The 21196-nt window shown below is 61.9% G+C and overlaps 3 protein-coding genes across 6 annotated transcripts; 1 reads left to right on the plus strand and 2 right to left on the minus strand.

Moving 5' to 3' along the window:
* The first annotated feature begins 99 nt into the window (after positions 1 to 99).
* Positions 100 to 989, plus strand: LOC115913993 (cytochrome c oxidase assembly factor 3 homolog, mitochondrial). The gene is made up of 2 exons (XM_030966326.1): positions 100 to 362; positions 443 to 989. The coding sequence occupies exons 1-2, from the start codon at positions 164 to 166 to the stop codon at positions 553 to 555; spliced, it is 312 nt and encodes a 103-aa protein (XP_030822186.1). The 5' UTR covers positions 100 to 163; the 3' UTR covers positions 556 to 989.
* WNK4 (WNK lysine deficient protein kinase 4) lies at positions 929 to 12836 on the minus strand. Its single transcript, XM_030966088.1, is given in 21 exon segments — positions 929 to 1254; positions 1336 to 1433; positions 1527 to 1729; positions 1845 to 2136; positions 2139 to 2261; positions 2347 to 2443; positions 2733 to 3313; positions 3420 to 3554; positions 3694 to 3751; positions 4026 to 4181; positions 4257 to 4373; positions 4462 to 4603; positions 4684 to 4751; positions 4860 to 4990; positions 5134 to 5464; positions 5537 to 5756; positions 5835 to 5923; positions 6541 to 6698; positions 6769 to 6989; positions 7366 to 7538; positions 12277 to 12836. Coding segments are annotated over 21 exon segments (3861 nt in total). The 5' UTR covers positions 12727 to 12836; the 3' UTR covers positions 929 to 1236.
* A 5046-nt stretch (positions 12837 to 17882) lies between these two features.
* Positions 17883 to 21133, minus strand: VPS25 (vacuolar protein sorting 25 homolog). Of its 4 annotated transcripts, none has more exons than XM_030966298.1 (6): positions 21030 to 21133; positions 20787 to 20932; positions 20623 to 20676; positions 19602 to 19690; positions 19366 to 19441; positions 17883 to 18500 (listed from the first exon to the last, which is right to left on the minus strand). In XM_030966298.1, the coding sequence occupies exons 1-6, from the start codon at positions 21074 to 21076 to the stop codon at positions 18388 to 18390; spliced, it is 525 nt and encodes a 174-aa protein (XP_030822158.1). In that variant the 5' UTR covers positions 21077 to 21133; the 3' UTR covers positions 17883 to 18387. The 4 variants fall into 4 exon arrangements, with proteins under 4 accessions (XP_030822158.1, XP_030822157.1, XP_030822156.1 ...); XM_030966297.1 differs by having other exon boundaries at positions 20563 to 20676; XM_030966296.1 differs by lacking the exon at positions 17883 to 18500 and adding an exon at positions 18510 to 18877.
* Between the last annotated feature and the right edge of the window lie 63 nt (positions 21134 to 21196).

A 21196-nucleotide genomic window follows, 5' to 3' on the forward strand; every position in this document is an offset into this window, starting at 1 on the left:
CAGGCGTTTCTCATCACGTGATCCCGCCCCACCAATCAGCAGCCGCCGATGCCGCGATCGGCACCACCCACTCGACGCCGCGCGCTGCTTGGGCTCTCCGATTGGCCAGCGCCCCCCCCGCCGGATGTGACGTCACAACGCTGCGCGGAGACGGCGGGGTAAGATGGCGGCGCCGGGGGAGCCGGGTGAGGCGGCGTTCGCGCGGCGCATCGACCCGGCCCGGGAGCCGGGGCTCAGCCCCGAGCAGCGCCGCCTCATGGCGCAGGTGGAGCACGCCCAGCGCCAGCGCGCCCTGCAGCGCCGTCTCCGCAGCCGCAACGTGCTGCTGGCGCTCGGCATCGGCGCGGTGACATTTGGCATCTGTATCCTCCGGGGCCGCGGAACGGTGGGGCCGGGGGGTTCCGGGGCCGCGCACGCTGCTTTTCCTTAACTCCCCCCGCAGACGGTTACACCTTTTACTCGGTGTCGCAGGAGCGGTTCCTGGATGACCTGGACCAGGAGGCGGAGGCGGCGCGGGCCCGGGCCCGGGCGCGGGCGGAGGGCACCGCGAGTTGAGCGGGGAGCGCCCGGCCCGTGACTGAGCTGCCGCCCGCGCCAGGCAGGACGGGCCTCGAGGCAGACGCGCCTGAGGGGTTCGGGCCTGCCCCGCGCTCTGCTTTGGCCAGGAGAAGGCCCCGGGGGCTCCCCGCAGGCAGGGCAGAGCCCGCCCCGGGGCCGTGCCCGCGGGAGGGACGGGGCAGCCGGGAGCCAACACTCCCCACAATAAATCCTCTCACTGGAGACCGCCCAGCGCCCGTTGTCACGGATCTCTTGGGCTGAGCCCGCCTGAGGGGGGATTTTTTGCTTTTTGCTGTTTATCCTCACACAGTGAGGCAAGCAGCCACGCGTCCTGCCCGACAGACACACGCAGAGCCAGTTTGTATTCAATCCACGTTTATGAAAACGCTTTTCCAACGCCAGTTCATACCAAAGTGCTCCCGGATCCGGCAGGGCCGCCGGGAGCTGAAGGTGGGGTCGGTGCGGGGCTGGGACAAGTTGGGGGGTCCTCAGGGGGGCTCAGCTCCTTCCAGCCACCAAGCACGGCCACACCTCGCCCATGTCCTCCTGCAGAGGGGCCAGGGACAGCGGGCAGAGCCCCGGGGACAGGCCTGCACCACAGCCGAGGGCAGCGCCAGCTCTGCAGGGCTGGCTTTGCCCCCCGGGGCAGCAGGCACTTGGATGAGGTAGTTCACGGAGTCATTCTTGGCCAGCCGGCTACTGGGGAGAGAAGCAGCCGTGAGCCGAGTGCCGCGGGAGCGCCACGGCATCCCCGTGGGAGCCGCCCTTGTCCCTTACCACGCGCCCGAGGTCGTCGGCGAAGGTCACGCCCTTGTTGAGCCGCTGCTCCTGCGAGCCCGTGCTGCTGCCGCTCAGCGAGTTCCGGCGCATGATGCCTGCGGGGATGGCACGGGTGAGGGCACCGGGCTGGGCAGCTCACCCGGAGCCCTGCCTGGTGGGGAACGAGAAAAGGGGCCCGGTCCCGGTACCTGCGGGCGGTGCCAGCTCCAGGCGCTGCAGGCTGTTGCGGCGGGAGGGGTTGAAGCTGCCCTTGGAGAGGCGGCGCTGGCGGCCGGACAGCATGGCAGCGGGCGAGACGATGCCCAGCGGCGGCTGCTTCCCCATGCGCAGGTACAGCTCCTCGATCTCCTTCTTCTGGGCGCTCTGCAGCAGCTGCACCTCCGCCAAGTGCCTGGGGAGAGGAGAGGACAGGGGCTGGCAGTGGGGCCTGGGGAAGGGACAGCGAGGTCCCCCCGGGCTGGCTGGGAACACGTGTGGCCGCCCAGGTGCAGCCAGCCCCGGCTCACTTCTGGCGCAGGTTCTGCAGCTCCTCCCAGATCTCCTCGTCCTCGCTCTCGGTGTCGTCGCTGCTCACGTAGGACAGGCTGCGGGAGTAGCTCAGCCACACCTGGCTCAGCATGGCCTGCGGCACGTTTTCTGTGCTCTCTTCCCCAGGGCCCTCCCCGGGGTCGCTCCCCGCTGGCGCAGCGGGCGCAGAGCCCCCCTCGGCCGGCACCTCCTCAGCCTTGGGTGCCTCCGGTGCCACGTCCGAGTCGCTGCTGGAGCTGTGGCTCGTGTCAGGCACCGCGGGAGGCGGGAGGCGCTCGCTGCCGGCTCCGTGCCGGGCTGCTCCCCGTCACTGCTGCCCGGCCCCGCGGAGCTCATGGCCAGGTCCTTGGCTGGCACCACCTGGAACCGGCCCAGCACCTGCGGCTTGGCTTCTGCTGGGGACAGGGGCAGCTGGTGGGCACAGGGGCTGGCAGGGGCATTGCGGTGCCCTGGCACAGCCTCAGCCCTGCCCCTCCTCACCTTCATTGATGGGCGAGAGCTGTGCCTTGGGCACGCTGGGGGCCGGTGCCTCCGAGATGATCAGAGAGTGGCTGGGCTTGGGGGCACCAGGCAGCACCTGTGGGCACCTGAGCACATCAGCAGCCCCACCCCAGATCTCCTGTCCTCCCCTGTGGGCACCTGAGCACCATCAGCAGCCCCACCCCAGGTCCCACCACATCTCCTGTCCTCCCTCTGTGCCCTGGGATCTGCCACCCGCTCAGCCCTCCCTGCATCGCAGTGGCTCTACAAGCCACGAGGCTCCATCCCACCCCAGTGCAGCATCTGCAGCAAGCACCCAGCCCTGCTGGCACTGAGCTGTGCCTGGAGCAGCCCTGGACAGCCCCTGTGCACGCACCCACACTCACCGTGCTGCCCTCTGCACTCCCAGGTGTGGATGTGCTCAGCAGCTGCACAGGGCTCCCCACGGCCTCGCTGCCCGGGGGGCACGCTGGGGCTGGTGCCAAGGGAAGGGAGGGTATGGGCACCCCAGCAGTGGGGACAGCAGCTCCCACTGACTCTGGGGTCCCACTGCCAGGTGGAATTGGCTTGTCTGTGCTGGTGGGGTCAGGGTAGACAAAGCGTGGGGCACCCAGGGCAAGACTCTGCGGCCGTGGCAGCAGGGCTGGGTACAGGTGCCCACCTGAGCTGGCTATGGAGGAGACAGTGTGGGCCACTGTCATCACTGCCAGGGAGAAGACATTGGCCAGGGACAAGAGGGGAGCAGTGGGGGACAAGGGTGTGCTGGTCACAGCGGGGCTCAGGGGGCTGCTGGGCTCACAGGGAACAGGGGCTGTGGGGACAGCCTGGGGGGACAGGAGGGCTTGGGGCAGGGCTGGGGGGACAGGCCCCCCTGGGGTCCCCTGGGCGGTCAGCGTTGGTGTCGGTGCTGGTGACGACGTGAGCCAGGAGGGAGCCATGGAGACGAGGGGCCAGGTCTGTGCTGGGCCTGCAGGGAGAGGAGCATCAGGAGCAGCCCCTGGGCAGGGCCACCTCCTAGCCCTGCCCAGGGGAGCAGCTGGCAGCCCCCAGGCCCACCCTGCCAGCACTGGTACCTGAGGGGGACCCCAGTGGCCCTGGGGCTGCCAGAGGCTCCACAGGACTGGCCAGGTTGGTCTCTGACGGGGAGCGGCTCAGCAGCGGCAGCACAGGGGGCTGGACAGAGAGGCTGGGACTGGTGCAGCTCAGGTCTGTGGCACAGGGGTGACAGCCAGCCTCAGCCAGGGCAGGACATGTCCTTTGAGACCCTCAGGGCTTGGCTGAGGCCATCACCTGCCCTGCATGGGGCTGGGGGAGATAGGAAGGACCTGCAGAGGGGCACAGACGTACCACTGAGTGAGGATGAGGAGGAGATGGAGCGTGAGAGCCCCTGCAGCTGCAGGTCCACCTGTGAGAAGGGTGAACTGAGCCCAACACTGGGGCAGAGGTCCCAGCCAGGCTGTGCCAAGCCCCCACTGGCCCCCACCCTGGGCACAGGAGCTGGAGTCTCTTCTGTGCTGGGGAGCACCTTGACTTGTCACAGGAGCGAGCAAGTGACCACAGGAGGACCCTGCACTCCAGCCCCCACCCCGGACTCCCTGGGGCCAGGCAGCATCCCAAGCCATGCTCAGCAGCAGCAGCAGCAGCTTTCCCAGCGCTGGCAGGGCCAGGCTGGCACTCACAGGGCTGCCCAGAGCACTGTCAGCCTCGGGGCCCTTGGGCAGCTCGGTGCCACTGCGGCCGTCCTTGCGCAGCAGGGTCTCCACGCGGTGGATGATGTCCCGGATGCGGCTGATGAAACTCTCCCTCTCTGACTTGAGGATGAACTCATTGTGGACCTGAGGGTGTGGAGGGGTCAGTCAGCACCCAACCCAGCCAGGCCCACCCCACCTTCACCCTCCCCCTGCTCTCACCATGGCGGCTGCAATTTCCTCCGGGTTGTCCCCATCCAGGTCGAACTTGAAGGTCACCATCTTGTTGTTGTAGGTCTGCAGCTGGCACTCCACCACTCGGTCGTTCTTGTCAGAGATCTGTGGGCAGCAGGGCTGGCTCAAGCCCAGGAGAACCCACCTGTCCCCTGCCCCTGCCTGTCCCCAGCCTGGCTCTGGTGACACTCACGTTGGTGATGCGCAGCCTGGAGCGGGCTCGGCGCCGCAGCAGCTTCCCCGAGGCTCTCTTGGGTGGCAGCTTGGTGCTCTGCTCGCTGGCTGACAGCCCCTCGTAGCCATCACTCATGCCTGATGCCACATCCGAGGTGTAGCTGCAGGAATCCCCAGCTCCAGAGCATCAGCATGGCCATTCCCAAGCACCACCCTCCCTGTCCAGCCCCCCCAGCCTCACCTGTCCACCGAGGAGGAGAAGCCACTGGCAGGGGGCAAATGCTCTGTGGGCAGCTGCACAGCGATGCTCTGCAGGGAGAGGAGGGGGTGAGCTGGTGCCACAGCTGGGCTGGTGCCACAGCTGGGCTGGTGCCACAGCTGCCCTGAGCCCCCCTGAGCCCATGGGGCCGTGCTCACCGTGGGGAAGCAGCGCACAGGCCGGCTGGGGGGAGGGCTGGTGGGGTCCACAGCCACAAAGCTGCGATGGGCCAGGTCTGGTGAGTCCAGGAAGCCAGAGGAGCTCAGGTACCCATCAGTCTCACAGTCGGCTGTGGAAGAGAGCTGGCATGAAGCAAAGGCAGTTCCCCCCCTGGCTGGGCAGCTGGGGAAGGGCTGGGAGAAGCTGCTGGACCCCCCACCCACCTCCCAGCCCTGCTGCCCACCCGGCTGTTCCCCCTCGGTGCCTACGCACAGGTGGCTGAGGAGTAGCTGGTGTGCCGGTAGGTGAAGTGCTGGTGCTGGTCAGCTTCGGGCTCCTCAGGCTCCAGGGGGAAGGTGCTGCTGAAGGCAGAGTCCCCAGAGCCGGGGGTGGCCGGGGCAGGCGTGGGGCCACCAGGTGGCAGCGGGGATTTGAGCTCCTCCAGGAGGCGCAGGACACCTGGCGGCTGCTCTGGCTCTGCGGGGGATGGAGCGCTCTGGGCACGCTTCAGCTTCTCCCTCTTGCGCTTGATGGCCACCACACGGTCCCGCACCGCCTTGGCCACCAGCTTGTAGTCAGCCTCACAGACAAAGCCCAGCACCACCTGCACAGGAGGGAGATTGTCACTTGTGTAGGGACCCCACAGCACCCAGGGCTCCCCCATCTCTGTACCCACCATCTCCTGAGCCACCTCCTCTGCCACGTCCTTGTAGAGCTCAAAGAGGAACTCGATGGCGTTGTTGTCCTTGTATTTGCCGTGCAGCTTCTTCGTGTCGTCCATGCGCAGCCAGAGCTTGAGCCCAGACTTGACTCCATCATCCTCCTCAGCCAGCTCCACGTGCACCCCTGTGTCCTCCTGGAAGAAGGAATGCTCCAGCAGGTCCTGGATGGTGTACCTGCAGAGGGCACAGCTCAGCGTGGGCTCGGGGCCAAGGGGACCCTGCCCTGCCACCCGGGCCCTGCTCTGTCCCCACCTCTCGTTCTTGTCCATGCGGATGCAGCCCTCGATGATCTCCTTCAGCTCGGGCACCTTCACCTTGTAGAAGCTGCTGGGCTTCAGGCCCTGGGGGTAATGACAGTGAGCATCTCCTGTGCCAGCCCAAGGCCCAGGGGACAACCAGCCCAGGGCCACACGAGCTCTGCATGGCCCCTGTGGCCAGGCCACGTGGGCCTGCATGTGGCCAGGATGCCTCAGGGCTCAGAGTTTCCACCTCAACAGGCAGGAGCTGGCTGTGACCGGTCAGGGCAGCTGCAGTGCCCCAGGCCGGGGTGACTGAGCAGACTGCTGCCGTTCCACCCCATTAACACACTGGTGCAGAGCCAGGGATGTGGGGTCTGGCCAAGCCATGCCCCACCACCACCCACAGCTCCATGGCCTGGCACAGCAACCCCTCACTGCCTTTTAGCTGCTCACACAACCACACAGTGACACATTTTGTCAGCAGCAGGGCCTGGCAGCTCCAGTGGGGAGCTGGGAGCCAGTGGGGGTGTGAGGAGGGCACATAGAGGGTTCTGCCAAGCACAGGGGGGTGCCCTGCCCACAAAAGACCGAGGGCAGAGGAGGCTTCTGTGTCCCCAGCACAGTGACACACACATGGCTGGGGCCACCCTGGGCTGTGGTTCCCCCCAGCATGGGCAGGTGACCATGGCAGCATCCCCCCAGCTGGGGCTGGGCCTCACCGAGGTGACCTTGCGGTAGATCTGGGCGGCGTTCTGACACTCAGAGTAGGGGTACTCCGAGGTGGCCATCTCCAGCATGCACATCCCAAAGGCGTAGACGTCCACAGCCTCGTCGTACTTCTCCTCGTACATCTCGGGGGCCATGAACTCGGGGGTGCCTGGGGGCAGCAGGGGAGCTCAGCACCCCGCCATGCCCACCCCCTGCAGCCCCCAGGAGCCCAGCCCCACCTATCACACTCTTGGCAAAGGAGGCTCTCTTGAGCGTGGCCAGGCCCAGGTCCCCAATCTTGACGGAGCCCGTGGGGCCCGTGATGAAGATGTTGTCACACTTGAGGTCACGGTGGATGATGGGGGGCGAGCGAGTGTGCAGGAAATGCAAACCCTTGAGGATCTGCCGGCTCCAGCGCTGCAGCACCTTCAGCTTCATCTCCTTAAAGCGCTTCAAATACCTGCCAGGGACCAACAGGGCCTCAAATACCTGCCAGGGACCAACAGGCCCTCAAATACCTACCAGGGACCAACAGGGCCTCAAATACCTGCCAGGGACCAACAGGGCCTCAAATACCTGCCTGGGACCAACAGGGCCTCAAATACCTATCTGGGACCAACAGGGCTTTGAATACTTGTCAGGGACCAAAAGGGCCTCAAATACCTGCCAGGGACCAATAGGGCCTCAAATACCTTGTCAGGGACCCCCAACAAGGCTCAGACCTGTGGGGCTCAGACTTGTGGCCCAGCCCACCCTCCTCCCATTGCCATCCAGACTGAGATGACCCCACAACAAAGAGTAGAGACCCCGCTCCCTCCCCTGCACGCCCCAATCACGTTTTGAGGGTGCCAGACGTCATGAGTTCTGTGACCAGCACGATGCAGATCTGCCCTTTGATGGTTGACTTCCAGGAGTCGTAGAAGCGGACGATGTTGGGGTGCTGCAGCCCCTTCAGCATCTCCACCTCCTCGCTGAAGCGCTGCCGCTCCGTCTTGGACAGCTTCCGTGTCTGTGGGAGCCAGTGGGGGTGTGAGGGGGGCACATGGGGGGTCCTGCTGAGCACAGGGGCCACAAAAAACCCTCATGACCCCATACAAGGCAGAGGAGGCTTCTGTGGCCCCAGCACAGAGCTGCTGCCCCCCAGCACAGTGGCACACACATGGTTTGGGCCACCCTGGACTGGTCCCCCCACCAGCCCACAACTGATGGGGCACCAAGGAACCTGCGCAGTTCCCCATTGCCCTGTGCTGAGCCCACCCACCCCACTCCCCTCACTCAGCCCCAGCTGAGCCCACCACGCTGCCTGGGGACAAGGAACCCCATCCTGCAGCTGGAGGGGACATTTGGGGGCTCTGCAGAGGCTGCTGCCATCCTGCCCTGTGCAGACACCATGGCCACGGCTCTTCTGCCCCCTGGGCTCTGTGCAGCCGGGTGCTGGGCCAGCCTCAATGAGGCCTTTGTTGGGGAAAGCAGGCGGGGAGGCTCCAGCCCAGGTTTTTCCATGTTCCTCCTGCTCGAGTTAATTAAAGTGGAAACACAAGCCGAGGGTGCTGACTGCAGCTGGGGCAGGGGCCAGCGGAGGGGACAGCCCCCCTCCTGCTGAAGGGACACAGCCCCGGGGTGCAGGGAGAGGGGAGCTGGCTGGGCAGAGCTGGAGGAGGCAGCTCCAGCCCCGAGGGAGGGCTCAGCCCTGGGCAGGAGGAGCAGGAGCAGCGACAGCCCCACCACAGCCTGGGGTCCTGCAGAGCTCAGCTGCTGCACAGCCTGGGAGCCTCCAAGCTGGGACCCCTGCCCAGCCCACGTTTGGAGGCCAAGGAAACTGGAGCTGCCCCACCAGCAGAGCTGCCAGAGCTGCCTCGGCCCCTTGGCCAGTGGCCACCATCCATCAATCCCCTCGGCTTTCGTAACATTTTCATTGCATCACAGGCGGCCCCAAGGCTTGGCTGGAGCTGCTCCATAATCCCCCCACATTTAATACATGCTCAGGGACAGGCTCAGCCCAGAGGAGAACCTGAGCCTGCTGCAGCAGCATGAATGGGACCTTTCATAGGGAAGGAGGAAAACAGCACCCGAACCCCTGCAGGGCCCAGCAGCACACACACCGGCTTCCCTGCCCAGTGCCACGGCCGCCACCACCCCTCTGGCCCTCTGCTACCCACTGGGAGGTGTCCAGAGGCTTCACTGCACCCCAGAAACCTGCAAGGGCGTGAGGAAGCTGGCATGGGCTGTGAAATGGGGAGTTATGGGTGGCCAGGGCTCTCCCAGCTCAGCCAGAGCAGACCCCAGCTGGAGCAGCTGTGCCAGCACAGCCCTCGCTGTGCCATGCCCAGTTCCAGCACAAGGCCACCTCTCCCAGAGTGCCTGGAGTAAGGTCTGGGGGAGGCAAGGCTGTCCCCCAGGCTGTGCCAGGGCTGCTGGGCTCGCTTGGCATCGCTCCTTCCCCATGACCCAAGCGGCAGCAGCTCCCAGCCCTGTGCTGATACTCTCCCCGTTGAGTGTGGGCATCAAAGCCCAGCCTGGCCTGGAGGAGCACCAGGAGGGGCAGGGCAGACAGGGCTGCCAGCACAGCCATGGCACACAGCACGGGCACACCGTGTCCTCTCCTTACAGCACCCACACGGGGCGGAGGAGGACGCTGGGGGTGGTGGCATGGGGACCACGAGGAGCTGGTGGCAATGGTGGCAACGGTCCAGCCCCTCCTGCGAGCCAGGAGCTGGCTGCTGAGGAGCCCAGCACAGCCAGCACCAGGAGCTGAGGCCAGTGGCAGGAGAAGGGAGGGTGGGGATGGCTGCTGTCCCTGCAGCAGGAGGCTGTTCCCAGCCTGGCAGTGCTCAGTGCTCGCTGCAGCACTCACAGGGCTCCCCCATCCCTGGCTCTGCACTGGCACTTGCACTCTGGAGGGGCATTCAGAGCGACACCATGGCGGGGCACGGAGCCAGTGCTCAGCACTGTCCCTCCATCCACAGCCACAGGGGCTCCCAAGCCCCCCAGAGGTGCCAGCTCTCTGTCAGCACTGGGTGCCAGCACGCAGTGCCCTCCCCGTGGGTCTGCCCTGCCAAGCAGGAGCTGCTGTGTGCTCAGAGCCATGTGAGCACACACACACACACACACACACAAGGTGCCCTGCAGCCCCAGGGCTGCTGGCTGAGGTTACCTGGGTGCCAGAGCCAGGGCAGGCACAGCAGTGCCTGCTGCCCAGAACGCTCCTGCCCACTTGGGGAACCCCAAGGGGTTCCAGAGGAAAATCTCACAGTCAGGTATTTACAGCCAGACCCCACTCTGGGCCCCTGGTTTCCTCCCTGCTTCCTCCTTCCCCACCACCCGCAGCACCTCGGACAGAAATAGTGCCAGGCTAAAGCTGGAAAGCACAAACAGCGGGGCTGTGGACAGACAGACGCTGCCTTCAGGACAGGGGACAGGGATGGGCAGGTCCCCTGAGGGTCTCAGGGAGACAGAAGACAGGCAAAACCAAGCTCTGCTTCAGCAGCCTCTGAGGAGGGAAGGTCAGGGCAAGGACAGTAGGGAGAGCTGGGGTTTGGGACTGGGATCCATCACAGCAGCTGAACCAGGTTCTCTGGTGCAGAACAGGTCAGGCCTGAGGTTAAGTACTCATTTGGAATTGAAAGGCAATAGAAGGAGAACTGTGAAGTGCACAGGACAAAGCTATTTTTAAAATGGCAGAACCACAACCATTTTTATTTGTGGTTCCAAATCCCGTATTGGTGTCACAGTGTCCAATTCTTTGCGTGATTGCTGAAAAATAAAAACAACAAACTCCTAAATGTCTGTGTCTGTGCTCTCAGCCCCCTGTGGGACAGGGATTTGGGTACAAGAGACACTGCACAAAGAGCAGTCAGTGGAATGGAGCCAGGCACTGGGTGGGAAGGGGAGAGGGCAGGGGCAGGGACCTGGCTCTGGCAGTGACCCCCAGAGGGGTCAGGTCTCCCCAGCACCTTGGGGTGCTCACAGGAGGGTCCCTGGCAGGGGACCTTCTCCACAACCACCCCCAGGGGACAGGTGAGGGGTTCTGCTGCTCCTGCCTGGCTCGCAGGGCCAGCATGTTCCTGCTGGGCTGGGACACGGGAGCGTTTTGCTGCCCAGCTCCCCGTTCCCCTCCACCTGAGTGGGGCAGGCTCATCCCCTCCCAGCCCCTCCAAGACACCAGCAGTGCCTGCAGGCAGGGAGGAGCAGGAGCAAGACCTGCTGCCAGCCCTGCAGGCCCCAGGGCAGGGGAGCTGGGGCACAGCTGTGACATGGGGCTGAGACCCACGGGGAGGGACACACAGCACTGGGGACAGCCAACTCATCCAGGGATGAAGGTCCTGGGCTCGCCAAGGAGAGCCTGTTCCACTCAGTGGCTGCCACCTGAAGGGACTCAAGAGAGCTCAGGGGCATTTGGACAGAGCTGTGGGGCTTTGTGAGGGCAGGAGAACTGAGCTGGCTCTGAACTGAGCTCTCAACAACAGAAACAACTGCGCAACCCATGGGGATGGGGGGCAAATCTTCACCTTCCTCATTAAGAGGCCATAGTGAGCCCTCTAGAAACCACCCACCAGTCTCTCAGGATCTCTTCTTGCTCTGCTGGGCTGCAGCCACCCCAAGGACCCAGCCCAGGCAGCTACCTGTAAGTGCACTGAGCTTTTGGGAACAAGACAACAAACTCGCAAGACACGTTTTCCTGTGTCAACAAGGACTTGGACCTTCCCCACCACAGCAGCCATCCCAGGGTCAGGAGCCTGAGGGAGACTTTGGACTTCACCAAAAGGTGCTCCCAGGAGAAGAGGCAGCCCCACAGATCTCCCTGGGCACCTCCATGGACAAGATCAGGCCCATCAAAAGCACTTGAGGGGGCAAAGGCATTGTGGAGACAACGCTGTCACCACTGCTCTCAGCATCCTGCTGTCAGGATGGGACAAGCCAAGGAGATGGATGGAGGAGTGTGGCAGCAGAGAGGACATGGGGATGCTCCTCAGAGACCTGGAAGCACAGATCCAGCTTCTTCCAGCACAGAGCCCCTGGCAGCACCACAGAAGCCATCACAGGTGACCCTGTACACCACTCCAGCCAAGGTCAAGCAGGCAGAGAGCACCAAGGTCGTGTTGTACCCTGCTCCCAGCTGACAGCCAGCCCCAGCTCACTGCAGGCACCTGCCCCAGGGCACACCAAGGGCTATGGGAGCAAACTTTGGGAGGCAGATCCAACACAAGCACAGGCAGACAGGCAGAGAGGGCACTGCTGCTGCTCCTGGAGGGAAAGCTGCAAGCTGCTGAGCATCAGAAACACAGTGGGATGCTCAGCCCCAGATCCACCTGTAAAGTGCCAGAGCAGGGGCTGGCATCAAGAACGTGGGCACCCTGGCACGCTCCACGGTGCAGGCAGCAAGAAAGCAAATGGAAAACAGCACGTGATGAGCAGGAGGGCCAGGAGCGGCGGCAGCAAGCAGGACTCTGGGTCCGGGCCAGCGGACCCACGAGGCACCGAGGCACTGGCAGCGATGGGCACAGCGCAGGGCAGCGAGGGGAGCCCGCACCGTGCCCTGCCCCGCTGCTGGGGCACCACAGGGACGGGCACAAGCGGAGGCTCGAGGGAGCCCGGGGAGCTGCCCCGCGAGTCCCACACAGCAGCCAGGCAGGTCAGGGCCGGGGAGGGCTGCACAGAGCGGGGAAACAGCACGGCAGAGGGTCCCAGAGCCTGTCCGGAGCCCCTTGGCCCGGGCTGGGGTCCGTGGGCGCGGGCAGGGGCCGTACCTGCAGCTCGCACCACGCCACCTCCACGGTGGTCTCCGTGTCCAGCCCCTTGTAGACGGTCTTGAAGGAGCCGCGGCCGATCTCGATGTCGAACTTGAGGAAGCGGCCGTCGGGGGAGGTGGCGACCGCCCGCGTCTCGACCTCCTCGCTCTCCGTCTCCTCGGGTTCCCGGAGCCCCGCGGCGGGCGGCGGCGGCGGCGATCCCCCGCGCTCTCCGTCCGGTGCCGGGTACCCCAGCAGCTCCAGCTCGGCCGAGCTCCGCCGGTTGAAGCGGGAGGAAGCACGTCGGGAATCGCGCCCCGAGGGCCGCCGGCTGCGGTTACGGTGCGGGGCCCGTCCGGTGAGCCCCGGACCCAGCTCCGGCTCCGGCTGCGGCGCGGAGCCGCCGTCCGCCCGCTCCGCCTCGGGATGGGACATGGCTCCGGTAGCGGCGGGCTCGGCCGCCAGCATCGGCTCCAGCCCGGCGGCAGCGGCCGCTCCCGCGCAGCTTCGCACCCGTGGCCTCCGCCAGCCCGCAACCGGGAGCGACCGCCGAGACCCGGTCCGGACACCGGCCCCGGCCCCGGCCCCGCCCCGCCCGGCCCGGCGGCACCGCCCCCGCCCCGCCCGGGTCCGCCCCCGAGCGACCGCCGCCCCCCGGCCGCGCTGCGCCACCGGGCAGGGGCACCGCACCGGGCAGGGGCACCGGGCAGCGACACCGGGCAGGGGCACCGCACCGGGCAGGGGCACCGGGCAGCGACACCGGGCAGGGGCACCGGGCAGCGACACCGGGCAGGGGCACCGCACCGGCCAGGGGCACTGCACCGACACCTCACGGGGCAGGAGCACCACATTGACACCGCACCGGGCAGGGGCACCGCACCGACACCGCGAGCAGCGGCGAGCACCCCGGCACCGCTCCCGGTCACCCCGGGGTGCCGCGATGTCCCGTCCCAGCCGGGGGACACCGCCCGGCGCCCACCCGGATCCCGGGGCTCCTCGCTGTCCCCTCCCCGCAGGACAGGCTCCCTTCCCTGCCGCCGCCCCCGTGGGGCTCCGGGGCTGCTGTGACAAACGCAGCCGGAGCAGGAACGTCCCCGCTTTAAACATTTCCTCGGAGTTTCTGCCTCTGGTGCCGCTGCCGGGACGCGAGTTCCCCCTCACGCTGCCCCAGAGAATCCCGCTCGGGGTCACTACGGTCCAAAATCCCGAAATTAGGGTCAGGCAAATAGGAAGAGTCGAAGGTGTGTGTCAGCCCCGCGGGAGCCAGCAGCCGGACAAGAGCGTGTTGTCTGTCCAGGCTGAAGGAGAAGGTTGTTCTGCCGGTGAGGCTGTTTACGCAAAACACAAAGCAATTGAGGCCACCGCTGATTTCTTTTCCCTGAGGTCAGATTGTTTCTACTCAACGATACCGGAAACATTAAGGAGTGGATCGACAAGGGAAGGCAGTCATGGGCTCCTGAACGCCAGGCTGGCACCCGCAGGGTGACTGCAGCTGCTGACCTGCACCACGTCCCGCACGCTGCTCCCCGCAAATCCCCGCTGGCAAGAGGGAGAGACAAGCATTTAGTGAAATGTTCCTGGCCGATCTCTGCTCTGCTACCCCCACCCGACCTGCCCGAGGAGCCGGGAACCTCCTTCCCCACCAGGAGTGTGAGCGATGCCTCCCTGTCCAGAGCTGCTCTGGTTGGTGAGCAGGGAGCAGCAACCACATCCCCACTCAGCCCTGCACCCCTCGGAGCATGTGAGGGGCTTGGGCCCAGCTGAACAAGCAGCACTGGCTGAACACCATGTCCAGCACCTCTGCCTGCTGCTGGGGCACCAGGTGCCGCTGAGCCCAAAGGCCAGCGCTGACAGGCCACAGGCACATGGGCCACTCTTGGGCTGTAGGATGCAACATGGTTTGACTCAGCCCTGTTAAACAACGCTCTTTGTTCAGGTGAGCCTTGCCCAGAACCTTCTCAGCATGGCCACAAAGGGGAGAATGCTGCCCAAGGCCCTCTAGGTTGATTCTGTGTCTGCCCCCACACAGGGGTCCCTGCCAGGGGTCCCATGCACTGCCCAGCCCCAGGAACACAGCCCAGGCTGGCAGGGAGCCCCAGCTCTCCAACAAGAGACACAGAGCCAGGCAGGGATCTCAGCTGGGTCCCTGGCAGGCTCATGTCTCCTTATCAAGGGCTTCCATCGTGAAACAAGATACCTTGGAAGATCCCAGAGGAGCAGGGGAGTATTCCAGTCCAATGAGGCCCCTGCAGACAGGAGAGGAAATTAGGGGTGAAGTTTGCTCCAAGTGCTGCCATCCCACACCTCCCTTTGTGAGTGATCTGAGAAATTCCCTAAATGATCCCTCCAAATGCCACTCCACAGCAGAACTTGGTAGGGAGGTGGCAGCTCGGGCAGGGGAACAGGTCCTCTCCTGAGCTGGCCAGGAACCCAATCTGCAGCCAGCTTGGCCTGAAAGCAGTAGGCTCATGTTCCACAATCAGGAGCCCACTGCAGCTCCCCTGCCTTATCAGGGTGACATTTCTGGGCTGCAGGTGCCAGTGCCAGGCTTCACTTTGAGGAACCGCCACAATCAGGGAACATAACCCCATTTCTCGCCTGCATTTGGCTGCCAGAAAGAGAACAGGGGCCTATGTAATCGCTCTCCTCAGAATTAGATCGTGAATCAAAGCCCTGCTCAGCTCCAGGCTCCACCAAGCCCTGCCAGGAACTGTCTGTGTGATCCCAGAGCTTGGGGCAGGAGCACAGAGGGGCCAGGATGGGTCTGGATGAAGGGGATGCAGCACAGCTGGGCATGCACAGCACAGGCTGCCTGTCCCAGGAGAGCTCCAGGGACACCCAGGGCTTGTTTCACTGTTGGCTTCACCACCCCACACCCGTGGGACCTTCTGGGTCTCTCATGTGAGTTCAGGGAGGAGGAGAGGCACCCAAACCTCAGCTGGGGCTGTAACCCTGGGCAGATCACTGCAGAGGATTTCCTCAGCCCAGAGGCACAGATGGGACCCACCTGCACGTTTATCCCGACATATAAAGTTATCAAACTGAAACAGCTCTTGCTCCTAAGCAGCTGCATTGAGGAAAATCTTTCTCAGAATCTTTTCTCCTTCACCAGCAGGATCCAAGTGTGCCCAGCCTGATAGAGCCTTATCTTGGCACCAGCCCCTCTGAGCTCTGCCTCACCCTGCCCAGAGAGCCCTAATCACCACAGCCAGACGTGGCAAGGGCCTCTGAGGGGCCACAGGCTGGAGGAAGGGGTTGTACCAGCCACCCCTAGCCCCCCAAAACCACCTCCTCCAGCAGGGCCGTGTGCCTGGGCTGGACAGCAACTCCTCAGAGGGACATCTGCTCCCTGCAGGGGGCCATCCCAGCCTCAGCAGGCACCATGGCCCCACAGTGCCACCATGCCTCACAGGACTCATCTCAGCCTCAGCAGTGGCACCTCAGCCTCAGCAGTGCCATACCAGTGCCATCTCAGCCTCAGCAGTGACATCTCAGCCTCAGCAGTGCACCAGCCTCAGCAGTGCCATCTCAGCCCCAGCAGTGACATCTCAGCCCCAGCAGTGCCATCTCAGCCCCAGCAGTGCCACCTCAGCCCCAGCAGTGCCATCTCAGCCCCAGCAGTGCCATCTCAGCCCCAGCAGTGCCACCTCAGCCCCAGGCCATCTCAGCCTCAGCAGTGCCACCTCGCCCCACAGGCCTCCCACAGGCACTGCTGGATGTCGCCTCAGCGCCATTCCCACAACTCTGGTAACCAGCCCAGAGGGTGTGGAAAAGGAATTTTACACAATGTCCACACTGCAGAGGGGACGTACTCTTCCTCCTCTTCCCCCCACCCTCACTGAGTAAGCAACTAAATAGGAAGCTGAAAAAGAGAAGGGAATTGCTGCCAGGAGTGGCTTGGAATGAAAAGCTGGTTTGGGGCTTATCTAATGTCACATCAGCCATTTCCTAAGAAGGGAGCGAATTTAATTAAGAACACAGACTCCCTCAAGGACAGCCAGGTTACACAGAGCACTCCCAGCCTGGAACACAGAGCTGGGAGGTCGGGATTGTGCACACAGGCAGTGAGAACAGACACTGCAGCCTGGCTGCTGAAGGGATCAGACTGTTTGGGATGAAATGCAGACACCTGCAGGCACAGCACCCTGCTCCCTGCAGGGCTGCAAGAGCAGCAGGGCAGCCAGAGCCACCACAGAGGGAAGGAGCAATGCAGGTGCCAGATCTTGGACATGGAAACAAACCCAGACTGGGAGCATAAAAATGTCACAGACATCTTTTATGAAAAATCCTTTCCTTAGGATTTTTCCTCCTGAGAAGCTGAGAGGCCTCAGGAACAAAATGTAAACAATGGTTATCTGCTGCTGTGGAATGCAACAGGTGCATCTGTGATTGGTCTTATGTGCTTGTTTCTAATTAATGGCCAATCACAGTCAGCTGGCTCGGACTCTCTGTCCAAGCCACAAGCCTTTGTTACCATTCTTTCTTTTTCTATTCTTAGCCAGCCTTCTGATGAAATCCTTTCTTCTATTCTTTTAGTATAGTTTTAATATAATATATATCATAAAATCCTTCTGAAACATGGAGTCAGATCCTCATCTCTTCCCTCATCCTAAGACTCCTGTGAACACGGTCACATAAAAATCCTACACAGAGACTTTGGTGGCTGCAGACACAGAGGGAGGACCCCTGATCAAGCAGAGCCTGTGCCAGCTGTGGGGACATGGCACATGCCACAGCACAGCCTGTGCTGCTGGGTTTGCTCAGCACCATCAGTGGCAGGACCATGACAGAGCTCCCAGGGGTGATGGTCCTCAGAAAGAACCCAACCAGCCCATTGTGAGCACTGCTGGTGCCTTTGCTCAGCTCACAAGTGCTGGCACTCGGGAATTCCTGCACAGCACTGCTGAGCCTGGCACAGAGAGGAAGCCTGGGCTCCAGAGCAAGGTGCCCACATCAGGGCAGCACATCCAACCAGGTCCAGCTCAACAGGCTCCTGCTACAGAATGAATTTTCACATTTCACAGACTGCAGCATGTCACCTCCACTGAGAACTCCTCAACGCTGACAGCAGCTGGCAGGAGCAGGTGAGCCAGTGCCAGGCTGTCCCCAAGGGCAGGGAAGGACAGACAGGGGCAGCCTGTGGGGTGCAAGTGCCATCTGCTCTGCTGCACCCCCAGACTGACCCGAGGTCACTCCAGCACTGTCCCCAACCTCTGACAATGATCAGGGAAAGGTGACCCTGCCCCAGCACAGCCATCTGCTTCTCCAGGGCTCACAGGGCCAGCAACTGCACCTGGCCACAATTTCAGACAAGTTATCACAATTTCTGACTTTGCTGTCACCTAAAGCTGAGTCATCCCTCTCCCAGCCACAGTGGTAGAGAGCGTACCCCATCACCTCTGCACAAACCCAGGGGCTTCCAGCAGGCTGCACATGCAAATTTAAAGTAAATGTTGTCCTGAGAAGGGCAGGAAGGGTCCCCTTCTCCTTTCTTTTTGTGCTGTTTCCCACCCTGGAACCACTGGATTTCCCTGGGGCACACAGGAAATATGACTGAAGGGCAAAAATCTGGTACAGTGCTCTGTCTCTGATGGAAAAATAAAGATAGATGAAAACAGCCGGGCTGCTCTATAAATACATCTCATTTTAATCACCTGAAATTAGTTCCCTGGCTTCCCCCAGCCTGCCTGGCAGCAAGTGCATTTCCTTCTGCCACTGAGGGCTTCCACAGCCAGTCCCCTGCTCCTGCCTCATCCCCTGGCACTGCAGCAGGGCTGCAGGACCCAGGCACGTGTGGCTGGCAGGGACACAGGGGAGGCCAAGCTTGAGCCCAGCTGGGGCTGCTTGGAGGCCATCCCAGGCACAGGGAGCAGCAGCAAGTCCAGGTTCCACTTCTGGGTGGTCCCTCCCAGAACTGCCTAGAGCAGCTTCAGCCTCTTGAACACATCAACAGGGAGAACAGACAGACAGAGGAGCTCTAAGTCTTTGGAAGGGTTCTCAGACTCATCTTGCCCCGAGAAATCCCGAGATGCAGCTACTTGCAGTCACAGCTTGAGGCCAGGCCCAGAGAGGAAGGCTTGGCAAGGGAGAGCCCAGACTGCAGCAGGGAAGGGGAGGAGGAGGCTGCTCTCAGAAGAACTTGACTCCTCGGCCATCATCCAGCGTGATAATCTCAGCCTTGTGCTCCTGCTGCAGGGCCTGCAGGGCACGGAGCAGCGTGGCCTCATCCAAGCCATGAAACTCTAGGGAAGGACAGAGATCCCATCAACAGGAAGGGAAAATGACAATAACATAAGCAGAAATACAAAAACAACATAAACCGAATAGATATAACAAAAATAACACCACGAAACAAAGTGGTTTGTGAGGAGACTGGGGGCAGCAATGCTGAGGGCTCTCAGAGCACCATAACTCTACAGCAAATCCAGAGGGATGGACACACTGACAGACTCATCATCTCTGCTGAGGAAACACAGCCTAGGGGTTAGCAGGCAGCAGGGATGAGCCACAGCAACCTGCAAGGCAGAGCCTTGGCTTGAAAGCAAAACACCCCTCACCACAGCAGATAAAAATGTTGGGCAGTGAGGAAGGGAAAATGCCTCATCCAAGCCATGAAACTCTAGAGGACAAAGATCCCCATCAACAGGATGGAAAAAATAACATCAGGAAACAAACAGGCTTGTGCAGGGACTGGGGGCAGCAATGCTGAGGGCTCTCAGAGCACCATAACACATAAATAACATAGCAAATCCAGAGGGATGGACACACTGACAGACTTATCATCTCTGCTCAGGGAACAGAGCCCAGAGGTCAGCAGGGATGAGCCACAGCAGCCTGCAAGGCAGAGCTGGGGCTGGGCTTGACAACAAAACACCCCTCACCACAGCAGATGAAATGCTGGGCACTGGGGAGGGGAAAATGCAATTACAGAGGGGAATGTTCCTGCAAAGTGATAAAGGCTTTGGAGCAGCATGTGCCAGTGGTGGGAAAGGGTGAGTTTGCACCTGAGATTTCAGAATATTTAATCTACAGAACTGCAATCTGACAATCAGCTGTTTACATGCTCCAGTCCAGTGTCCTGCTCCAGAACACGAGCCCCAGCTTTACCTTCATTCTCTGTATCATCTCCACTGACCAGCTCATACAGCGTGAACACAGAGTTGGTCAGGCCATTCTTGGACACCTGGAAACACAAAGGCAAAGCAGCAAATTTCATCCACGTGGCTGAACATCCCTGTGCAAACCTCTCACACATCCTGGAGAGTGCAAGCAGTGCTCTTTCCCAAGTGGCTGCCAGGACCCCCCATCCTCATGGACACAGCCTGGTCGGGGTGTGCTCTCACCCACTGATAGATGAGCTTTCCCCATTCTTCTGGTCTCTTCCACATGATCAGGAAGCTGGTTTTGTTCTTATCCAACCATTCCAGGTTCCCTAGAAGCAAGAGGGAATAGGGATTGAGGCACAGAAGTCAGAAATAAGGATTGTGAAAAATGTGTATTTTATGATTGGCTTTTGGCAAATATTCAAATGAATATTATATGTGTTGTGTTAGAAAGTGATGCTGTATTAATTCTCTTAGGTAGTGTGTTAAATATAGTTTTAGGTTATAAAAAATGTTAAAATAGAAACTGTGCTATGTAGGATACTTTTTTAAAGAAAGGAACGAGGTATTCCCACTGACATAGCAGCCACAGGACACCTGAATCTTTCAGAGAAAGAGAATTTATTGCTCCATTAGCAGAAGAAATGAACTTCTTCCTGCCTTGAAGGCACCTTAGGATTCAGAGGAAGAAGTTGACACTGACCAGACAGAATCCTGTGTTTGAATAGAATTTATGCATCATGTATGAGGTGTATGAATATGCAACAGGCTGTTGCTTTTAAGGGTTAATCCTCTGTTAACGTGGGTCCTTTTTTGGGCTTATTTTGCCCAGAAAAGGTACCCAGACTGTCCATAACTCTTTGTTTCTATTGTCTCATATTGTCCTAATCCAAACTGTCCAAATTATTATTACTCTAATTGCATTACTACTTTTATAACCATTTTATTACTCTTAAACTTTTAAAATTTCAAAACCAAGCGACTGGCGTTTTTCACAGGATCAAACATGCAGATTTCGGGACATGTGCCAGACACTGCAGCCCGGAGGCAGCCTCACAGACCAGCCCTGCCCTACACATTGAATGTACTGAATAATGTTGTGGCTATAGAACAATATTCAATGTGCGATTTCTCTGTCTGCCCTCCCTTCTCTGCACAGTTAACCCCGGCTCGGGCAGGCGGGATCACAGCCCACACCCACGGGACGGAGCGGCGCGGTGGCTGCGCGGGTCGGGACGGACGGACAGACGGACAGACGCACCGTTCTTGCGCAGCTCCTCCAGCACCACCTGGATGGATTCCAGCGGCAGCTTCCCTGGTTGCGGGTTAAGGAGGCGTTGGCGGAGGCGGGAGGCAGGGGCTGGGGAGGCACCGGCAGCACCGGAGCACCGGCAGCACCGGCAGCACCGGGAGCACAAAGGATACGCTGGAGCCGGTGGTTGGCGAACAGCGGGATGTCCTGGGCCTCTCGCACCGTCATGGCGGGCAGCCGGTGCTCCTGGCTGTAGGCCAGCGCCAGCGCGCACCACGCCGCCAGCTGCTTCTGCCGCGTCTCGCCGTTGGGCTGCAGCCTGCGGGGCCCGGTCAGCACGGATGGGCACCGGCACCCCCGGTTCCCCGCCCCGCCTCCCCCAAGCCCAGCCCCAGCCCCGCCCCGGCCGTGCTCACGTAAAGAAGGGCGGGAAGCTGTACTGCCACGGCCACACGAAGCTCATCGCCGCCGCCGCCACCGCCGCCGCTACCGGAACCGCCGCCGCCGCTTTCCGCCCCGCCCCGCTTCCGGCCCGGCCGCGGGCCACGCCCACCGCGCGGGGCCACGCCCTCCCCATGAGATC

This window comes from Camarhynchus parvulus, chromosome 27, assembly GCF_901933205.1.
Source record: "Camarhynchus parvulus chromosome 27, STF_HiC, whole genome shotgun sequence".
NCBI classification, from domain to species: Eukaryota; Metazoa; Chordata; class Aves; order Passeriformes; family Thraupidae; genus Camarhynchus; species Camarhynchus parvulus.

Coding starts and splice junctions, on each gene's coding strand:
- LOC115913993 (XM_030966326.1), top strand. CDS start 164: ATGGCGGCGCCGGGGGAGCCGGGTGAGGCGGCGTTCGCGCGGCGCATC. Junction 363..442: donor CGCGGTGACATTTGGCATCT/GTATCCTCCGGG, acceptor CTCCCCCCGCAG/ACGGTTACACCTTTTACTCG.
- VPS25 (XM_030966294.1), bottom strand. CDS start 21,076: ATGAGCTTCGTGTGGCCGTGGCAGTACAGCTTCCCGCCCTTCTTTAC. Junction 20,677..20,786: donor CGCCAACCACCGGCTCCAGC/GTATCCTTTGTG, acceptor ACCCGCAACCAG/GGAAGCTGCCGCTGGAATCC. Junction 19,442..19,601: donor GAAAGCTCATCTATCAGTGG/GTGAGAGCACAC, acceptor TTGTGTTTCCAG/GTGTCCAAGAATGGCCTGAC.